At 39.8% G+C, this 20,361-nt stretch overlaps 2 protein-coding genes across 9 annotated transcripts in view; one reads left to right on the forward strand and one right to left on the reverse strand.

The window, feature by feature from the left end:
* Nucleotides 1-20,361, reverse strand: part of LOC311422887 (uncharacterized protein) — a 66,494-nt gene that overhangs the window by 10,995 nt on the left and 35,138 nt on the right. For 2 of the 4 annotated variants that reach the window (XR_014685516.1, XR_014685517.1), the window contains exon 5: nucleotides 6,124-6,184. Coding sequence is in view for 2 of the 4 variants with exons in the window: in XM_084496394.1 (XP_084352520.1) it covers nucleotides 896-957; nucleotides 2,111-2,203; nucleotides 3,011-3,108 (253 nt within the window). In the remaining 2 variants the exon portion in view is untranslated. Of the gene's footprint in view, nucleotides 1-895; nucleotides 958-2,110; nucleotides 2,204-3,010; nucleotides 3,403-6,123; nucleotides 6,185-20,361 lie in introns of those variants that run through there. The other 2 variants (XM_084496394.1, XM_084496395.1) reach the window with 2 other exon arrangements.
* SMARCE1 (SWI/SNF related BAF chromatin remodeling complex subunit E1) lies at nucleotides 3,456-19,232 on the forward strand. Of its 5 annotated transcripts, none has more exons than XM_084496385.1 (11): nucleotides 3,456-3,756; nucleotides 4,616-4,666; nucleotides 5,241-5,284; nucleotides 8,357-8,461; nucleotides 10,787-10,867; nucleotides 11,967-12,098; nucleotides 13,617-13,788; nucleotides 16,313-16,485; nucleotides 17,443-17,544; nucleotides 18,103-18,313; nucleotides 19,001-19,232. In XM_084496385.1, exons 2-11 carry the CDS (start codon nucleotides 4,660-4,662, stop codon nucleotides 19,210-19,212), a joined length of 1,239 nt encoding a protein of 412 aa, XP_084352511.1. In that variant the 5' UTR covers nucleotides 3,456-3,756; nucleotides 4,616-4,659; the 3' UTR covers nucleotides 19,213-19,232. The 5 variants fall into 5 exon arrangements, with proteins under 5 accessions (XP_084352511.1, XP_084352514.1, XP_084352513.1 ...); XM_084496386.1 differs by lacking the exon at nucleotides 3,456-3,756 and adding an exon at nucleotides 3,757-3,803; XM_084496388.1 differs by lacking the exon at nucleotides 11,967-12,098.

Below are 20,361 nucleotides of genomic sequence, written 5' to 3' on the forward strand. Positions count from 1 at the left end.
ATTTAAACTAAGTTTTAATTGCTTTCAGGCACTTTAAACAGGGATACAAATTTACCAAAGTAAATGATAGTAAAATAATAAAAATAATAATAAAACTGAGTTTGCCCATGCATATTTTGTGAGTTTCTATGTGTCTATCTTGAAAGGGAATGAGTGAAAAAGAAATAGAAAATAAAAGTTGGAGATAAGAAAATCCGTAGCACTGCAACTGAGCATTTTCTAAAGCTCTCCTCTGCAGTTAGTAAGACCTAAATTCCCTAAGAGTCTTTATCAACACATGTAAGGTGAGCATCCTCCTGCTACAAAAATTTCTGGTAAATCCAGTAACCTCAACTATATCTAAGGCCCTCTGCTGTGAGTGCTGCACAAGAAAGATCAGAAGATGGCAGCTGGCTTACAAAATTTATGATCTAAAAAAGAAGCTGACAGGCAAAGATAAATAGCACGTAAGTATGTAACAGAAACTTAGCTTAATACACACACCTTTAGAACTCCTTCGGCAGACTGCCTTGTGCAGCTAGAGCTTGCACAGGCACATAACAATTATCATATAAATACACGGAAGGCACTGCCAGCTCTGCAGTAAACAGTAACGGAATAATCTTACTCACAGACATGTTTTTTTCTTTAGCCAGTGGGTGTTTGGCTTATTGTCTGACCCACGGTACTTCTTGGTGTTCCCTCATCTCTAGCCTAACTCTATTTTTTTTCCCCTGATGATAGACATTTCATTCAGCATAGTATGGAGCACTACTCTGGCCTTAACTTTGCAGTAAATCCTACACATTTTTTAGAGTTGAAAAATTATTGTGTATCTATAGTAGTCACTCTTATCTGGGAACTAAGCAACTAGGAAAAATTCACACATATTATTTCAACCATGCAATGGCCTGACCTTTCAGTTCCTGAAGCCATCTCCCTGACTCCACCGACAGCACAAACACATCCTGAGCTGTCCTGCAATGAGAAATTTATTCCATCAACATGAGGTTACCATGATTTAACACTCGATTCAACAGCTCGTAAAAATATACAGCTTCTGTTTGAAGTTTGAAACAACTGGCATAAACCCAGTTATCCTGTTTTATGATCGTGAAACCTGAGGCTAAAAGAAAAAAAAAAAAGACTACAGAACATTGTAATAGCTGGTTTCGTTAACACACAACATTCTGTAGGCAGCCCACTCTTACCTGTACAAAGGTTTTTTTCTTCATGTGGGACTTCCAGACACTGACTTTGTTAGCTACATTAAAATTTGTTTTTACTCTAAACCGGATTCAAGTGTGCATCCTGGCCCTAACTGTATTTTCTCCCTTTACAGTGCATATATAGCTGGAGATCTTTTGCACTACTCGCAAAATCCTTCTTTTCAAATTTCAAGAGCTTATGTTTTTCCTAATAAACTACTCAAACTACTCAAGCTTCCACTGGTGTCATCGTGAACCTCATGTGGGAGTAGGAAAAAGAAGCACTCATGGTAACATCTCACCCTCATCTTCTGTAACTTTGCAGAATTCAAGACTACAATACTGAGGACTCAATAACATGGCACAGAACTCTTCACTGCTGGGCTGCTAATTAAATCCAGACCAGCTCAGCTATTGCCACCTATTACCTGCAAATGTCTGAGGTAAAAATGAGTTTCATCGTCTCTAATGAATACATGTCCTCATTACAAAGCTTATGCAACTGTTGCTAATTAAAATAGTTGAATAAGAGTGAAATAGTTGGAGCCCCCTGATTAGAATGATAATGCATAAACAAACCTATTAAAGTACATATGCTATGCAGTATATTAAAATGTGTAAAGGCAAAAATTTATCACTGTCTCAACATGGATATTAGGCAAGTAGCAAAATAAAAAATGTAAAGTGCATATATGCGAAAACACATATAAAGATCCAGAATTATTAGTGTGGAAACTGAGGATCAGTAAAACTAAATGACCATATTCAATATTTAACTAACCTATGCCAAATTATAATGTAATACTTTCAACATTAAATGCATTTTAATACTACTGTTATTAATAAATTAGAGATGAATGCATGAAGCAGTCAAAACAAGAAAACACGAGGCTATTTTTCACCTCTTGTAAGAATTTTCTCACCTTTTCTTTACAAATGTTCTGTCCACACAAAACTGGTACTCAGAAGATGCGTATTTGGCTTTCTGGAGATCTTTCCAATTTTTACATTCTTTCCTAATCAAATTGAAATCAGATCATTTTGCTGTATTTCAACAAACTGGCCACAGATAACATGCTGTAAGCTGATAGGGGTAGAGTTCCTGGCTCTTTATTTGTTCATAAAAGCATGCTTATTTAAGACCAAAAGCAAGCTGGGCCAGCCAAACAGCAGGCATCAAGAAGAAATGGGCCTAATTTGCAGCAGCTTCATATCATACTCAGTTTCTTCTTTTCCTCTTTTAGTGTCCTTTTGGATTAGGTAGGTATGATCTCTTTTTGTTGGAAAAAAATCAAAGAGATTTCTAGTATCTTTTCAAGAATCTTCGACGTTTGTCTTTCCTTCAGCTGCCACATTCACTAGGTGCACCAAATTCATCCCTTACGTGTCTATAACTTGATCTTTCTAGCCATATGACAGTATTTCAGTCCTCAACTTCATTTTCATTCTACGTTCAGTCACTCTTTTACATTCAGAAACAGTGTTTTCACTGTACAAACGATTCCTATACTGGACACTGAGCTCTGCCATCCTTCACATTCCTCCATCATTCAGAACTGCAGGCCTTTTATTTGCAAGCCTTTTACCTCATGGGATTCCTTCACGAGCCTTTTACCTCATGTGATTCCTTCACGATGCCCACAAACCGTTCTGGATTACCCCAGCTCTCCTGGAATTATCTGTGCTGCAGCTCTCAATCTCCTGCGATTCAGCCCAAGCGTTTGAGGTGGTCGTGCTGATTTAGTTCTGAAGCACAACCCACACAGCCCCAGAACCCGCAGTCCTTCCCACAGCCCTCCTCTAGGCCTTCCTCAGAGCACAACCTGGCGTCGAGGCACAGAAACCTCCCCGGGTGCCGAACCGGGCCGGGCCTCCCTCCACAGGGACACCCTTTCGGGGCCGAACCGCCCGTTTTGCACATAGAAACAGTTCCTGGGCGCTACCGGGCCGCCTCGCCTGCCCCTCGTTCACTCTTTGACGGGGTTTATCCAGGGCCAAGCCCCGCACTCGCTGCCCCGCACCGGAGCCGCCCGCGTCGCCTCAGGCGAGAGGCGCGAAATGGCGGCGGGCACGAGGCGCCGACCGCCCCTCCCCGCAGATTCGCCACGGGGCAACGCGACTCTTGCCGCTCCCTGCCCGGCCGCGGTGACAGCGGCGAGGGTGGTAGAGGGCTGCCCGGCACGAAACGGGCTCGGTGGGAGGATGGAGGGAGGGCGGCCGGTTTCCCTGTCGAAAGTGCTGAGAGGAACGCGAAGGCGGTGCGGTGCCTCCCTGCCGGTAACGGCGGGGCCCGGCCGCACGCCCCGCCTCAGCGCAGCGCCGTTGCTTTCCGTGCCCGCAGATTCGCCACGGTCTTTCCGGGCCTCCGCTTAACCCCAGCGGGACGCGGCGAAGTCCGGGGCTTGACAGGGGCTTAGGGGCGAGCAGCGCAGCCCCAACGACCTTTTCCAACGCGGTTACCCGCGGGCTAGAGGAGGGCGGTGGCTCTGTGTCGAAAGTGCAGAGCGGAGCGCGCAGGCGCTGCCCTCGCCTGGTGGGGAACAAAGGGAGCGCGGCCGGCGGCGACCGGGTGAGTGGCGGCGGGGGGGGAGACTCGGGGTGGCCCCGCACGGCTCGGTAGGAGGCCGGCAAGGCCCGGGGAGCGGCTGAGGTGAGGGCGCTGAGGGGCCAGGTCCCGGCCGCCTTCCCGTTAGAGGCGGCTGGGGAGGCCTCAGAGCCCCGCACGAACCGGAGAGGGGCTGCCCGCCCTCAGGGGGCTCCTCCCCGGGGGGCTCCCCCTCACGGGGCTCCGTCGGTAGGCTCGGGGCCGCCGGTGCCTGGCGGGCCCTGGGAGCGGCTCTGTGGGGCCGGCTCCGTTCCTCAGGGCGCTGCCGGCCTGCTGCGGGCCGTCCCGGAGCCCCCGCGGAGCTTCAAGGCGGAGAACGGCGGCGGGTGCGAAGCTGAGGGGGTGCCGCCTGCCTCCGGGGTGCCGCCGGGCTGCTCGGAGAAACGCCGAAAAAACAGCATTTGGTCCTAATACTTCATCCCTAGCCGCTGATGGGCTGGTTGCTAAAAGATTAAATACGGTCACCTCTCACGGTCTGTGCTGCTGGCCTGCGTGGTCATTATTTTTTGAACTGTTTGAAGGAGCTGCTATTTAATCCGGTTATTTATATATTTGTACCGTATGTCCTGAAACTGGCTGTATAAAATGGCTGGGAGGGGGGAGAAGAGATGCTTAAAATCTCTTGGCATAGACAGGTTTTATTTTACAGCTCTTTAAGGCCAGATTCCTTTGAAAGTATATTCATTTTTCAGTGAACGCCTTAATTTTCAGAAGTTTTTTTGTCTTTATTTCAAAATTGGTCAACTTTTTTTTTTTTCTTTAGTAAAGATAAGGGAAGGCAAAGGTTTAATATTTAATAGCGTGGTGTTCTTTTGTTTTTCAGAATTACAAATATAATGTCAGGTGGCTGAAAATTTGCCTATCAAAATGTCAAGTAAGTTTTCAGATTTTTCTTCCTTTGGTGAACCTTTAGGTCTGGTTCAGCAGAACCTGTTCGTGAGATAATCCTGTTATTCCTTGAATGAAAGGGAATGATAGGAAATGTAGTTACTTCTGACCAGACTCATGGCCTCAAAGCTTGCTGTGGCTTGTTTCTGGTGCACCAGGTGTAACTAGAGCTTAGCTTGCTGCTGATTCTCTCTGAAGTCTACGTTAACACGCCAAAGACTGATCGAGTCCAAGTACTCGATTTCATAGAAATTGCAGTTATTGCAGCTTCTCCGAAATCCTGCTGTTTGCTTATTTTCTTTCAGTTTATGTGTACATAAATGCATTTCACAGTCTTTAATCTCCTGCCTAAATAAAAGACTGGCAATGGTGTGGTCTTAAATCTTTTAAATTCTTCTATCGCTTGCATTACACTCTGTGGTGACAGAATGCAAAGTGTTTGGGAGCAGACTCTCTGTTTTTTGTAAATCACTTAATGTTTACCACAGTGGATGCCTTATAAAAAAAAAAAAATAATTCAAATTTTCAAGATTATTTTGCTTACATTTATATCTTAACAGAAAGGCCATCTTATGCTCCACCTCCTACCCCAGCTCCCGCAACCGTAAGTATAGTGATTTTTCTCATTAACACAGATACCTGGTAAAATAGCCCTTAGTAATTTCCAGAGCAGTAATGGTGGAGTTGCAGCGCCTTCCTGTATCGGGAAACCGCACTAGTTGTATTTCATTATTAATGTGGTATGCACTATTTACATTCATCTCACTTTTTTGGGCACTTTCTGAAAGAAAAGCTGAATAAACTTATTTATCTTTATGGCCAGATCCTGCAGATACTTTTTTTTTATAAGCAGTTACTAGGATTACTTACACGTGTAGCCATTTTAACTTAGGCAGATAACATTGGACTCTTGGTCTAAACTTATGTTTGCATCGGGTTGCAACAGTATACTAGAATAGTTAAAAACAAAGCAATATATTTAATTCTAAAACTTCCTGGTCAACTTGTGGCCAAACCATGAGCAAGCAGGGCATGCCTTTGTGCTTCTGTTGTACCTAACCCATTTTCAGCAGAATGCAGAAGTACACAAAATTCTGTTATATTGGCTCAGAATAACGAAACACAAGGGTCATCTTATTCAAGCTTCTTGAAGTCACTGATATTTTGGAGTCCAATGCATGAGAAATACCTTAATTTATAATAAAATAGTGTGGAATGCCAATTAGGAAAATGCGGGAAGTTTTGAGTCCTGCCCAGTTGCAGTCATGCATGTATGAAAACACACGGAAATAGCATGTTGTGGTTAGAAAAGCACCTGAGAGCACATGCATCTCTTGCATTTGTTTCTAAGCAGCTTGCATTTTAAGAGTAATACTTTCACATGGAAAAAATATTAATCTTTGGTACAGAGGAATAAGATGCTACATTGAAATTCATTCTTACCAAAGAGAATTTGGAAACTGTTGTCCAAGGGTGTCCCTGGTCTCTGCATCTGGGACAAGAACTGCAAGAAGGGATTTAGATTAAATGTGATGCTTTAAATTTACTGTGCTATACTTTAAAGGTAGTTGAATATATCATGTATAAGTTATGTTCTTAAACACTTACAGAAATAAAACATTGTTTTGCGTAGTTTGTTCAGAGTTTTCATTCTGCATACAACTTAATAGATTTGTGCCGCTGTTAGAAGGAATGTGATGACATCCACTCTTACAACTGGATTCCTGCATACATGTGTGATTCCTATGGGACACGGTGTGGATACAGATGTTAAATGGTGTATACTGACACGGTACATCATTTAGTCGAGTTAGTAAGTCTTCAGGAGGATACATGAAACAAAAAAATCAAATCTTTGATTAGTGACATACATTGCTTGTCTTTCATATGTGTTTTTTATTACTTTAGTTGCATACAGTCCTTGAGATGATGGTCTGTGCTCTGTTAACGCAAGGTAGAAAGGAAAAGGAGACACATTGCTTATTCCTCCACAGCCACTTTGAGATCCTGTAGTCAACAAAGTTTCAAGATTTCTCTTTAAGTAGCATTACATCTTAAGTAGCAAATCTCCATGTAATGCACGATAGCTACCTTGTAATATTTACCTCCCGTTTTGCTTAATTCTTTTTGTGCAAACGGAGACTACCATTGTCATTTTACTATGGGTCAGTGTTACTGTAACACTATCTTTAACAAAATCGGATGACATCTTATTAAATAGTGAATGTGTATGTCGTCATCACAGGCACACAAACTGAGTAAATGTCAACTGCTGTGACTGAGATTCTGAAAGCTGGGTAATAAAGCATGTATTTGAAGGCTGACTGTTATAGGATGCTTTTATTTCGTACTTGTATTGTTTAGAAATAAAGTGACTACAGTATGTCTACATGCAGTTGAAAGCTTTGCAAGTTAATGTAGTTTAGCTTACAGGTTATTTTTGTTCCATGTTTGTATCTGTCATGCTGTGGTTCCCTGGAATACTTAACTTAATCATAGAATTTCCACAACTGTAATCTAGAATGGGTATGTGAGCAAATGAAATTAAGACTGCTGGAATGTTTCTTACTAGGGCTGAAGCGGGACTGAAGTGTGAGTCACGGTGTAGGTAACACTCAAATTCTGAGCAACACTGGAGGATAAGTCATTATGGACTGGGATGCAAGGACCACCACAGTCAGGACCTAATCAAAATCACTGTTCAATAGCTGATCCACTTTTTACAACAGAACTTGAATTGTGCATGACAGGAAAAACAAAAGGCTGGAGCAAGATGTGTGAGAGAAGGCGAAGGACAGCGAACCTTCTGGTACTTGATTGTATGTAGATGACAGCTAACAAGGGATTGTAGAGAAATCACGGGTTTTTTTCTGCCTTACGGGATGTGAGAACAAACTGATCCACCTTCAAGAGTGGATAAAGATGTGTTGATTAACTCCTGAAATAATCTCTGATTCAGTGGTCAGTTAAGATCAGTTTGTAGCTTCTAACCTGTAGATTGTATTTCAGTGCTTCCTCAACTCTGCCAGTCTGCAGCCAACCTCACGAGAGGCGGACGTCTCAGTGAATCGTCATCTCTCTTGGTTTTTCTAATCCCACAGTTCTACAAAATATTTCAATTTGCAAATAGCCAGTAAAGTCTTTCAGTACTGGTATTGCTGCACAGGTGGTGCTCAGAGATTTTCTTCCTGCCTATTGACAGCATCACACTTGTTGGAAAGGTGGATGAAAAGCAGGCAGGGATTTTCAGTTACAGTAGATACTGACTTGGGATTTTTGCCCCATTCCTGTGTGCTGTGTTGCCTTATAAGTTTAACCCTTTGGATATGAGGATCTTCATGAACTTCTTGGTGCCTTATTATACATTGGAAAGTTTTACTAGACATGAGCAGGATTTATGGAATACTTGTTTAAACCAGTTGCACATCTAATAGAAATAAACCCACCAACTTTGGACAAAAATTGTAGCAACGTATTTGCTTAAAATCCTGTTTCCTTAATAGGTTTGTATTGGAGTAAGTTCTGTGTGTTGAGAAGATATCAACTGCTACACCTCATTTGCTTGTTTAAACTCTGATTGCTTTTGCATGCCATATTGCAGTTCACTTTCATTTCTGTGTTTTCCTCGTTTGAGCTCATTTCTCATTCGTGTTTTTGTCTCATTTGTTTCCATCAGCAAATGCCCAGCACACCAGGGTTTGTGGGATACAATCCATACAGCCATCTGGCCTACAACAACTACAGGCTGGGAGGGAACCCGGGCACCAACAGCCGGGTCACGGTAGGAGAATCAACTATTACATCATCCGGCAAACAACAGGAATTGACCAGAAATGGCTTTAGAGTTAGGTTCTTCTGAATCTTGGCTGATGCCACGTTTTTCTAAAAAACAAAATTTACCTCTGATTTTTACTCTTCACCCCTATCCCTTCCCATTCACTTTGAAACTTTTTACAGGAAATGGACTTCCATTTGAAGAGGGGGAAAGAATACGTGGTAATCATGTATGATGCAGAACTCCAAAGAGACAGACTTTGTGGTCTTCAGTGACCACTGCATGCTTAGGGAGAAGGTCTGTAGTGTGGGCACAAATTTTCCTTGGAGGGAGCTGCTATTTTTTTCTCATTAAGGCTTATTGGCACAAAAGTAAGGAAGAATACTTTGCAAACTAGGGTTTGTTAATAGTATTGCATCATACTATTGAGCCGTGCAGGAGATGTAAGCCTTTATTTTTCTTTCCAGTCTTAGTCTGATATTAGCTGTGTAAAGTCCCTAGTTCAGAAATAATTGTTTGAACAGAAGTGTGATGATCATCAAATAGAATCCTTTCAGATCTTCTGTTAATCTGTAGGTGTGTAGAAAAGGGATGCTAAAAACGTTTTTAATGGAGTAAATAGTTAGCTGGAGTCAGTTTGTGACAGGTGACAACTACTTTCTAATACAGGTAAAGTCTTGAGCATTAGGTGTAGTCAAGGAAAAAAAAAAGAAGACTGGAAGCACATGGTTTTCATAACTAACAACAGAAGAGTAAACCCCTGATATTAAAAAAAAAAAAAAAAGTTAATTAAAAGTTTCTTTAATTTTCCTAGTAAGATTTTTCATGTAAAAATTTCAATCTTAAAACATCTGCCTTGTTCAGAATATGGTATAAGGAAAGAGTTTTTAAAGGAACACGTATATGGTACCTTAAATGAAGTATACTCTTAGAAACCTTCTTTCTAACTTCATATATGAAGTTCATCTGGTTTGTTGAAATGTTTATGGAAAAAGACCTTCCCCATACAAGCTGAAACTTGACTGAACGTACTGTCTGAACATATTTTTCTTATACAAGAATAAGTTTTTTCTGAGAACTTTCATTGTTTCTGTACGTCATAAGCATATACAGCCTTCTGTGCCATGCATATATCAGTATATGTATGGTGTCTTTAAATTCCTGTTAATTTAAAAGCATTAAACAGTTTCCGTTAATGTTTTTCAAACCCATTTGTGTGTGTATATATGTATACATTTTGGTAATGCATATACCTCATGTACATTATTTATATCTATATGCAGTTCCGTATGCATTGTTTCACAGATCTCCATAAATTCAGCAAAGCAAAATATCAAAAAGAAAAATCTGAAAGCCGAATACTGCACATTAGCCTATATGGCCAAACTCCCATTATTTGTTTAATCTGTGGCTGTAGTTCTGAAAAAGCTTGAAATTGCTTCATATTTTTTTTTTTTATAAAAATGGTCCCACTTAATAAAATGGAACTCCTTGCATGTCTAAGCTCTTGAAGAGCGGAGGTTTTCAGAACCTGTGGTTGGTAGGGACTACAAGCTCATTGCTTTAGGAGAAGAAAGCCCTGCCAGATGTTTTGTAGATTGAGGGGACAGGAACAGGTGGGTGCAGCAGCTTTCGGTCAGTAACAATTACTGCTCAGTGTCTTTTTATTTAGTGCAAGCAAGGTGCTTGATGTTGTACAAACCTAAAGGAAGATACAAGCACACAAAGATATTGCAGGCTAATTTGGACAACTACAGTACAGCTTGGATACTAATAATGCACACTGGTGGATCACTTGCATAGGGGTGTTTTTTATAATGAGTAGTTTCATTTGCTCTGAATTACCACTGGCATATTTTGTGGACAAACACATTGCTGAAATGATTTGCAAATGAAAAGACATCCAGATGTCATGATCCTATCTTCACTCTCTGCCCCTCATCCCACAGTAGACACATTAAATTTGTTAGAACAGGTACAATAAATTGCTAACCAGAAGTGAGAAAAGCAACCTGCTGGAACTGGTGTTTTAATGGAAATTTCTAAGTTGTGCTTTTCAGTTTTTAGAATGTGGAGCCGATTTAGATTTTTATCTAGTTGCAGTTCTGTAAGTTTACAGATAAAAGGACAAATTTAGATTGAAAAAATATTACAATGAGGACCAGTTGTAGTACCTGTTCAGTTCTTTTTTGTGATGTTGCTTGCTTCTTGGAATGGGGGCGGAGGGATGTTTGTTTCAACTGCACAGGAATGAATGATTTCCAAAAATAGTGTGTATGGAAACTGTCCAGTGAGTACATTAACAAATGGATTTATTCGGTTCTTTCATAGGCTTCCTCTGGTATTACCATTCCAAAGCCCCCCAAACCCCCAGACAAGCCCCTGATGCCCTACATGAGGTACAGCCGGAAGGTGGGTATACGGTATCGAACAAGTAATAATAAAAGTTAGCGTTTGTATGTGCTAACGATTTATTGCTATTATCTTAGTTTCAGCTTCTAAACTTTTACTTCTAACAGCCTGCACATTCTTTTAAGGGAATTGTAAAGTACAGATGCATTGCCCTTCAGAATAATGGCAGCAATAGTCTGTTCACACAGTTGCCAGTTGCTGGGGGGAAAAGGTTTCTCTAAAATGATAATTTACTACCACTGTCTCTGCTGACAAGGATCCACCCTGCCACATTCAGAAGTTCCTGTGACTTACTGACAGAACTTTTTTTATAAAAAGGAGATATTCCTTGCGGTATACTGGGCTTGGTACAGTGCTGTAGCTGGACTGAAGAGTAGCAATGAGTGGACTTTGCATGTTCTCCTTCACCAACCTAGCCTGTGGCAACGTTTACTTCGCTATTCTGTGAACTGATTGACAGAAAGTAGGAGAGAGACTCTTGTGGAGTCTGGAATCTGATTGGGCATGGGGAGGGCATGCGAGCCTGTCTGAAGCGGGTGAGCCAGAAGGAAATTCTTCTACCTCTGGTAAAGTATCTTTACCAGCCTATCTGTCTTAGGCCAAAAAACCAACAACAAAAAAAAAAAGTCAAGTGGCGCAGCAAGAAATAACACTGGCAGCTCTCTCCTTTTTTTTTTTCCCTATAAAGTTAGAAACCTTTTTGGTGGAGTCAGAACTTGTTGGAACTCAAATTGATCAGCAAGACTGAAAAATAATGTTGCATTCTGATCTGAAAAGCTCAGTGCTCTTTATCATAATCTACTGCTGGATGTGTTTACTCAGTAGCACTTTTTTTTTCCCAGAGATGCAGCGATGTGCATTTGAGAAGAGAATTAAGAGGGTTAAAAGCAATGTTCTCATGAAACCAAAGCCATTTCAGCAATTGCCCGTTTCAGTGACTTCCTGCCCCAGAAAATAATCGAGATAGTTTAGCCAGACATTCCTAACTTAATCCTGTTTTTCATGGTGGTTCCAGAAAGAACACTGAGATGACAATATAAAATGTTTAATTTGGAAGTATTTAGATATCATTAGTAAAGCTCCAGCTGTTTCTGTTAAGGTCTGGGACCAAGTGAAGGCGTCCAATCCTGATTTGAAGTTATGGGAAATTGGCAAGATTATTGGAGGAATGTGGCGAGATCTCACTGATGAAGAGAAGCAAGAGTATTTGAATGAATATGAAGCTGAAAAGGTAAATGGAAGAAATCTGGGATGTTTATTACAGCTGATTCTTCTAGGAACTGGTCTGAGAAGAAAAATTCATCTTACCCATGCAGTGGTGTATGAGGCACTCACGAGATCCCCTATATGTAACTTAATGGAAGTATGTCCTGACACGTCTTTTAGATTTTTTTTAAATAACTGTACATCAACTGTGACTGGTCAGTTTTTAGACCTAATTCAAAATGAAGTATTTATAATTGAGTGTCGATTTTAACTGTTTAATGAATGGATTTGATTGTACAACATCAGTGTTGAAAAGATTGTCTCAACACCAAAATCCTCTTTCAAAACTGGTGCTCTGCAACTACTGCTATTGAGTCATGAACGTGTACATAAAAGACTTCCAGTCACGTAGGGTCTGGTTTCCATGGTGTATAATCTGGTGTAACTCCATGGTATGGCATAGTGTTTTGTTTCCTAGTAGGAAAATGCTACCATTTTTAGGGTTTCTTGCATTTGTGTTGCTTTTTATTGATCTTCATGACAAAGATGACAGCTACATCATGTGTCTAGGTTGGTAAGTGTTGAGGACTTTTACAAGACTGTGATTCTAAGCTACAAGGGGAAACTTGTCCACCTGCTGTCTTGTGGTTAAGCCTGGTAGGCATCTGAGGTTGTGTACAACCTGGTCAAACCTGAGAAACTTGGAGCTGTTTTTATTCCAAGTCAATAGAGAAGTACTTCAAAGCTGGATGCTCTTAGTTGAAACAAAATCAAGGAATTCTTTTTCTTTTTTAACTTGGTAACAACACTTAGATTGTAAGCTCCTTGGGGCAGGGGCCATCTTGTTTATATTTTTCAACTGCCTAGATAGGTTTCCAGTCCTAATAATAAAGAAATTGACACCCTTAGGTACTTGCACCAATATCACAGATATATCTTATATTTCATTGGAAATACCTCAAATCTCTGTACAAAATCTAGACCAGGCAAATTTTAAATGACATAAAGCAATTCAAGGGGAAAATATTTCAAAGAAGGTGAAAATAGTGATGCAGTCCTGCTACCAGGAGACAGTAGTCTGGCTGCAGCATTCTGTATCATCCCAGTGCAGGGATGGATCAAAGAATACAAAAACATTAAGTGATTTTGAAAACTGGTTCATGGCATACTGGAATAAGAAAAGAGAAAAAAATTGTATCTATTATGTAGTTAGAAATCCAAAGAATTAAGAATATTTTAAGTCAACTTATTTTTTTATCAAAGTTCTGAAGTTTGATTTTGAACTTCAAAAACAAAACTCTTGTAAGACCTCTCAAGCTATTAAAACATGCCTAAAAGCCCAGCTAGTGTTTTTAAAAACATGACTGTGGAAGAAGTTCTAATTGGTTAAAAAAAAGAAATCAAGAGAATATGATCATTTGTGTATCCGCAAGATAGGTCCAAATAGATTTGTCTGTATATAACTACCCGTTGAGTTGCACCTAATTGTGTCAAGTCTGAAATTGTCATGTGGTGCAATCAAACAATATTGGTCACGTTTCAGATAGAGTACAATGAGTCCATGAAGGCCTACCATAACTCTCCTGCATACCTTGCCTACATCAATGCAAAAAGTCGTGCTGAGGCTGCGTTAGAAGAAGAAAGCCGACAAAGGCAGTCACGCATGGAGAAAGGCGAACCTTACATGAGTATACAGCCAGCAGAAGATCCAGATGGTAAGCAGAAAGAAATCTGTATGCTCATCCAGTGAGACAGCTTCATTGCAAGGCCTACAGCATAGAGAAATAATTGCCAGATATGGAAAATTATCTCTGTATAGCCTTCACAGTGCTTAACATGACTTCCTTCCTATTTCAGTACCTTCAATACTAATTTTCATGATCACACTTTTATTTTGTAGAGCCAGTAGCTGACTTTGTCTTGTTTCCAAAAGCTAAGGTGGAAAGGCAATGATAGAAATTATTCTAGCCCTTGATTCGGTGTGAAGTAATGCTTACAGTTCAAAAGAAATCAGTCTGCTTAAAATTCTGCGATGGCTTTAACATGTAAATTACAAGATGATTAGATGCCTGATTTAATCCAGCCTGAATGCAATTTTGTGCTTTATTACCAGAAGTGCATACTTCTGATAAGTAGAGTTCTGGTATGATTAAGAACACCTGAACTCAAATGTCATTTGAGATTGTTTAGAAAAGAAGAGTTATCCTTGCTATTGACAAGTTGATGAGAAAATTCTGCAAGTTTATTTGACTGCAAGGAAACGTACTCCACCCAGTGGGAAAAATTAGATTCATATAGTTAACGTCTACTTCTAAATTCATGACCAGATACATACTTGTTGAAACCTGAGGGTGAAAAATCTACTCAGTTACACCCTCTTTTTTTTTCCTCCTTTTTGTAAAAGCACACCCTTGAGATAAAGCCTGTGACAAAGAGCACTTGCCTGTGTGAGGTAACTGCAAAATGTATGTAAATATATTTAGTGTTCCAGTAGCTGGCATTTTAGAACTTTGTTCTGTTCCATGCTGCCTGGGCCAAATTGAGTCAGGCAGAGCCAGCTGACCTAGCACTGAGCTGGATCTGCTCATACTTGGGATGAAATGGCAAATTCTTCCCCATGGCAGAAATGCTGCTGTCAGTGCTGCATGTCACTAGGATCAAGAGCTTGTAGTGTGAAAGGAATCTTGTTAAGAGGACAAAGATGTTTACTAAGGAGACTGATTTACTTAATATTTCTTTGTCTCTTGCAAATCTATTGTCTTCCCGCTATTTTTTCTCTTTTCACTTCATTTAATCAGGTATCTCAATGGGAAATTGAACGTAACACTTTAAAATAAAGCAGGTAACTAGTTTAATGAAAGCTTCTTCCTTGGTAATATTTTCTGGCGTGATGTATTAAGATTGTCTTCAAGATCTCTGTGAGTAGTTGGAGAGTAAATTCCATTAGGAAAACTTCATGTGAAATAAATTCAGCTTCTGGACTTTACTACATGACCTCATTCTGAAAGACAATTCAGTTAACCTGCCAGTTAATGGATTTTAACACTCAACTAAACGTGACGTGTATTGACAGAAGTTTCTTCTACGTTTATTCCCTCACCAGTAGTTAATGCTGTTTAATTACTCTGCTTTAAATTCTACTAGTTAGACTTCAATTTCTAGAGCCCGAGGTAGGTTCTTGATACCAAAACTGCAGATTCTGGTTTGACTTTTTTAATTATATTGAAAAGCTTTACCTGCTCTCTGAACAAATACAGAAAGTCACAGCATAGCAAGCCCTCTGTCTTCTACATGCCAGAAGCTTTTGAGTGCTGCTAGGTACAGGAAGCATGCTTTATAGTTTCAGATGTTTTGTTCTGCTTTGTAGCATCAAACTTCATTTTACTTCTAAAATGATTACCTAGTATAATCCATAATGCTGTAGTTCACGTTAAGTTCTGTATCTATTGTTCAAGTTTAGTATCTTGTCATTAATTGGAAACTCTTTTAATTTGGTCAGGGGAAAAAAAAATTGACCTGTTAAATTCTTCTATCTTCTTGTATAGTTTATCCTCTAGATGCATGTCAAACAAGACTGTTTTTCCTGGGCTGACTTCAACTTCTTTTCTCTGCAAGAAGCTGATAAAACAACGAGCTCTTGACCTATGTGCATGTATATTTTTTCTCCTTGAAGTGTATTTTTTTTCCACTAGCTGTTCTCAAAGGAAGTGCATTTGTACCCCCCAAAATGTAGAATACAGTTATTACATTAACTGAAAATTAAATGTTACATTGCTTCACGTTTTCATCCCTCAGCATTTCAAAAAGTAAGTCATTTTGATCAGTGGTACAAAGCTCATTTATAGAGGAATGTCTCCTTTGTTAGTATTGTGACCTTCTATTTTTTAGTGGACTTTTTTTGGCATCATGATTAACCAGGAATGGCTTCTTTATTTAATGTATTAATAGCCCCTCTTACTCTGGAAGCAAGAAATAAGTTAATCTACGTTTCAGACTTGTGGGAAGATGCATGTAAAATACGTGCCGTAGCTGTGCCAGGGTGAATGGCACTCAATCCTCAAACTCTTTTCTCATTACATGATGTTATTTAATCAAGTACTTGTTGGTATGAACTTTGTGACATGACAAACTGGTGTTAGTTTTTTTTTTGTGGTTAATTACTGGTGACATTGGTACAGTCAATTAGGCTTGACACTTGCTTTGTGGAATTAAAGCAATTGCACTTAACTCTTGTTTCAGATTACGACGATGGATTTTCTATGAAGCACACAGCTACAGCTCGTTTCCAAAGAAACCATCGTCTCATCAGTGAGATATTGAGTGAAAGTGTGGTTCCTGACGTCCGTTCTGTTGTCACTACAGCTAGAATGCAAGTTCTTAAACGCCAGGTTCAATCCTTAATGGTTCACCAGGTAAGGATAAATGATACAAAGGCAGCTAAAACTTAATGGGGTTAGGCTGTACTCCAAGTCTCAGATCATTTGATCATCTACATGACTATTCTTGTTGGGTGTCAATGTTCTGTATGCTCTAAGAGCTAATCTCTGGGTTTTGTTGGGAGTGGCAAGATGTGAGGCTTCACCTTTTGTGCTGTTTTGTTAGTCAGAATTATGTTAAACTTGTCCTTTAGGCCATCTTAAGTACTAAATCCATAGCTCTTCATTATTAGAACCTTCTCTGTATAAAGTAAAGCTTCAGTTTAATAGGTTCTGATAGTTGTGGCTTTCAGTTGGCTTATTACTGTAATCTTGGTTGTTACAATCTTGTATCACAGTAAATCCTATTGAAACATTATTCCTTGAAAAGTAAATGTATGCAAAGAAATCTAGTGAGATCACATTTGTACATTCCAGCTAGCTTTGAATGGGCATACGCCCATATTTTCCAAACAAAAGAACTCTGTCAGTATAGTAAGTATACGTGTAGGCAAAGAAAACTGGAGTTTGACCAGAATAAGATAGAGATTTGTCACTTTTTTTTTTTAAATCACAAGATGGGGTAGAGCTTCCTATTTCTTTGAATTGTGGTCTTTCTGCATTAGAGGATGTAACTGAAGTGTCACGTGTGTACTATAGGGTGTATAAAATGAAAGAAAATATGTAGATTTAGATGATAAACTGTTCACCTTGACTCCATAACGTTTAAAATTTTATAAGAGGTCTAACAATTGTGAATTATTATACAGACCCATTTGTTGTTCATGCCTTTTTTATATGAACTTCTTAGCTATTGGGTGTTAGATCTAGGAAAACATTTTGGGATTAAGGGTGTTTAAAGCATGGGTACATGTTAAAACATTGGTCTAAATGTTTTTGTCCAGTTCTTCAGATGACTGCATAGTAAGCTTCTTACCATTTATTTATTTCCAGCGTAAACTGGAAGCTGAGCTTCTGCAAATTGAGGAGCGCCACCAGGAGAAGAAGAGGAAATTCTTGGAAAGCACAGAATCCTTCAATAATGAGCTCAAAAGGGTACAACTCTCACTTTTCTCCACTTATTTTGAGGAATCTATTAGTCAACCATTTATACAAATACTCTGACTACTTCTGTTTAGTTCTGTATTGAATTATTTATAATTAGATAGCTGCAGTGTCCTAGGCCTGGTGAAGTATATGGGTGTTAATGCACGGCATTTTTATTATTGCATGTTCCTTCGTTGACCTTTAGTATTTATATTCAGCCAGTACAGTTTAGAAGTGCCTTCAGGCTTGACTGGTTGAGTTTACTAGGGAGCAGCTCAACGAAAGTGGCCTAAAGCCACTAAAGAACATATTTCTCTGTCCTTGTTTGCATTCAAAAACAGGGCTTAGGTTGTTTCTTTAGCGCCCCCCCCCCCCCCATTTTTTTTTGATAATAAGCTTATTTCTCCCTGTGTGGTTAGTGAAGGTTTTAGTATAAACTTTATCAAATCAAAATAGTTATGCTGCATGTAGAAATACTGAACTAATAATAATTGTGTATTCCTGATACTTTGTTTTTCATTGTAACTGGGGTAGTAAAAGAGCTTTTTTGCTTGTTTTATTTGCTAGTTATGCAGTTTGAAGGTAGAAGTGGATATGGAAAAAATTGCAGCTGAAATTGCTCAAGCTGAGGAACAGGCTCGCAAGAGGCAGGAGGAAAGGGAAAAAGAAGCAGCTGAGCAAGCTGAACGCAGTCAAAACAACATAGCAGCTGAGGAAGAACAGGCAACTAACAAGATGGAGGAGAAGAAAGAAGAGGAGAGTGCTCCAATGGAGACAGGTAACTGTATTTAAAGAGCAGTTTAAGAATCCTGAAAGGATTGGCTTTAAAGCGTCTCTGTAGAGGCTCAGCAGGGAGGCCCTACACTTCTGTTGTTAGTCAGAAGGCTTCTTCAGAAGAACACTCAGAAGAGTCAACTTCATCTTGGTGAACACAGGTGTTTGCTTTCTTCTCATTAAGTTGTTCCTTTTCAAAAGGGTAGAGGATATCACAAAGCCAGTATGTAATGCTTGGTGTTTAAATGTACCCAAGAAAAAAAAAAAACATGATTTCTGATTGCCTTCTAAACCTAACTCATCTCTTAAACGTGTTAGCTAGGAATGACTGAGAGTGTTTCCTTGTCCTACTGTCAACATCTAGCAAGGATGCTAGGTGACAGTGAATCATTGCTGAAACAGCATAAGGGAAAGTGGAAGAGTTGAATTCTAGTTTAATGAGGTGCAATGCTTGGTGTCCTGACTTCTGAGGTCGGGCTGCAAGGGACTTTCAGGATGCCATGTGGCAGGACCGTGTACATTCTAAGTACTGAGTGGTCTTTCAGAGCAGTGCCTCTACTGCACATTCTAAGTAATAAATAGTTGTTATGAAATACTTGGATTTACTACAGATTCTTTTTCTTCCTAAATTTTAATCACACTACCTAAATACATAGGTATATAAATGACACTGAGAAATATTTTATTACAGAAGAGCCTCACCCAGAAGAGAGCACAGAAAACCAGCAGAATGGTGAAGAAGGAACATCTACCCCAGATGATAAGGAGAGCGGCCAAGAAGGGGTTGATAGCACTGCAGAGGAAGGAACCAGTGACAGCAACACTGGTTCAGAGAGCAATAGTGCAACAGTTGAAGAGCCTCCTGCAGACCCTATCACTGAGGATAGTGAGAAGAAAGAATAAACATTGACTTGTTTCATGTGTCTCTTTTTAATGAAGTACTGTTTTGATTTCAAAATGTGCTAAGAAGCTTTTGTATCTTCCTTGCTTGTATCACTTGTCTCCAAAGGATATTGGGTTTTAGTAACACTTCGTATTATCAGCATAGAGACTTGAAGGGCCCTTTAGGGGCAAAGGGTATCTTACAACAGGCAGAAAACACCTCGTATAAATACAGTGATAAAATATGAAGAGATACTACTGTTTGGAATTTCTTCCCCAGAAAGATAACTGGTTTTGTTTGTAATATTAGAAATCAGGATTTTTCCCCTCTTTCTAATTACATGCCCACAGTGGAAATGCAGTTTTCCTTCAAGGCCATTCTTGTTCAGTTATGGCTGAATGAGATGCAGATGGGCATCACCTCTCTGCTGGGTTCCTCTTGATCTAGCTTTGCTGGTGGATTAACAGCCCCCACGCATCTCTTGATTAGGGTAAGGAAATGTTACACTGGGAGCTGGGAAGCTTGTACCACGATCACAGGCTGATGAAGCAGCGCAATTGAGAAACATGCGGTTAATTGTACTTGCCTTCTAGACAGGGTCAATGTTACTGAGGCATCTTAAAGTTGACCTTAGTATTAAGTGATGATGCATAACCCGTGTACTTTCTGTGTATAACCTAACAAAACAAAAACCACAGCAGCCTAGCACAAGTTACCACAACTATTTCTGTTCTTGCCACCAGTGATGTCTACTGTAGCTCCCCAGTTCAACAGTTGTAAAGAAAGCTTTCATTACTCCTAAATAAGGCTGCTGCAACACTTGGACTTGTGTTTTTTTTTAATATAATCTTTATTGTATGAATAGAGTAGCTATGCAACACGGAAGGAATCTTGCTCGTGTTACGCATGCGATACATCTGGGGATACATTTCCAAATGACTTAAGAGTGCAGTTGTCTTGAAGTATGAGAAATCTAGAGGATTTTTTTTTCTGTGATACAGGATTATTTTCAACAACAGTCTTTGCTCTTCTCCACTATTTAACTCTTTTATTTGCTACTGAGATATCATAATAGGACCTCAGCCAGAGATCTGGCAAAATACAAAGCAGGAGAATTGAAACATGTTATTTGCTCTCAGAGAAAGTAGTCATGAATGCAACGCAAACAG

The sequence above is a fragment of the Aythya ferina genome (genome assembly GCF_964211825.1).
Source record: "Aythya ferina genome assembly, chromosome: 23".
Taxonomy (NCBI): Eukaryota; Metazoa; Chordata; class Aves; order Anseriformes; family Anatidae; genus Aythya; species Aythya ferina.

Bases quoted from the DNA above. Each gene is read 5' to 3' on its own strand.
- SMARCE1 (XM_084496385.1), top strand. The intron at 5,285-8,356 runs GTAAGTATAGTG...TGTTTCCATCAG, and splicing joins CTACCCCAGCTCCCGCAACC to CAAATGCCCAGCACACCAGG. The intron at 18,314-19,000 runs GTAACTGTATTT...ATTTTATTACAG, and splicing joins GAGTGCTCCAATGGAGACAG to AAGAGCCTCACCCAGAAGAG.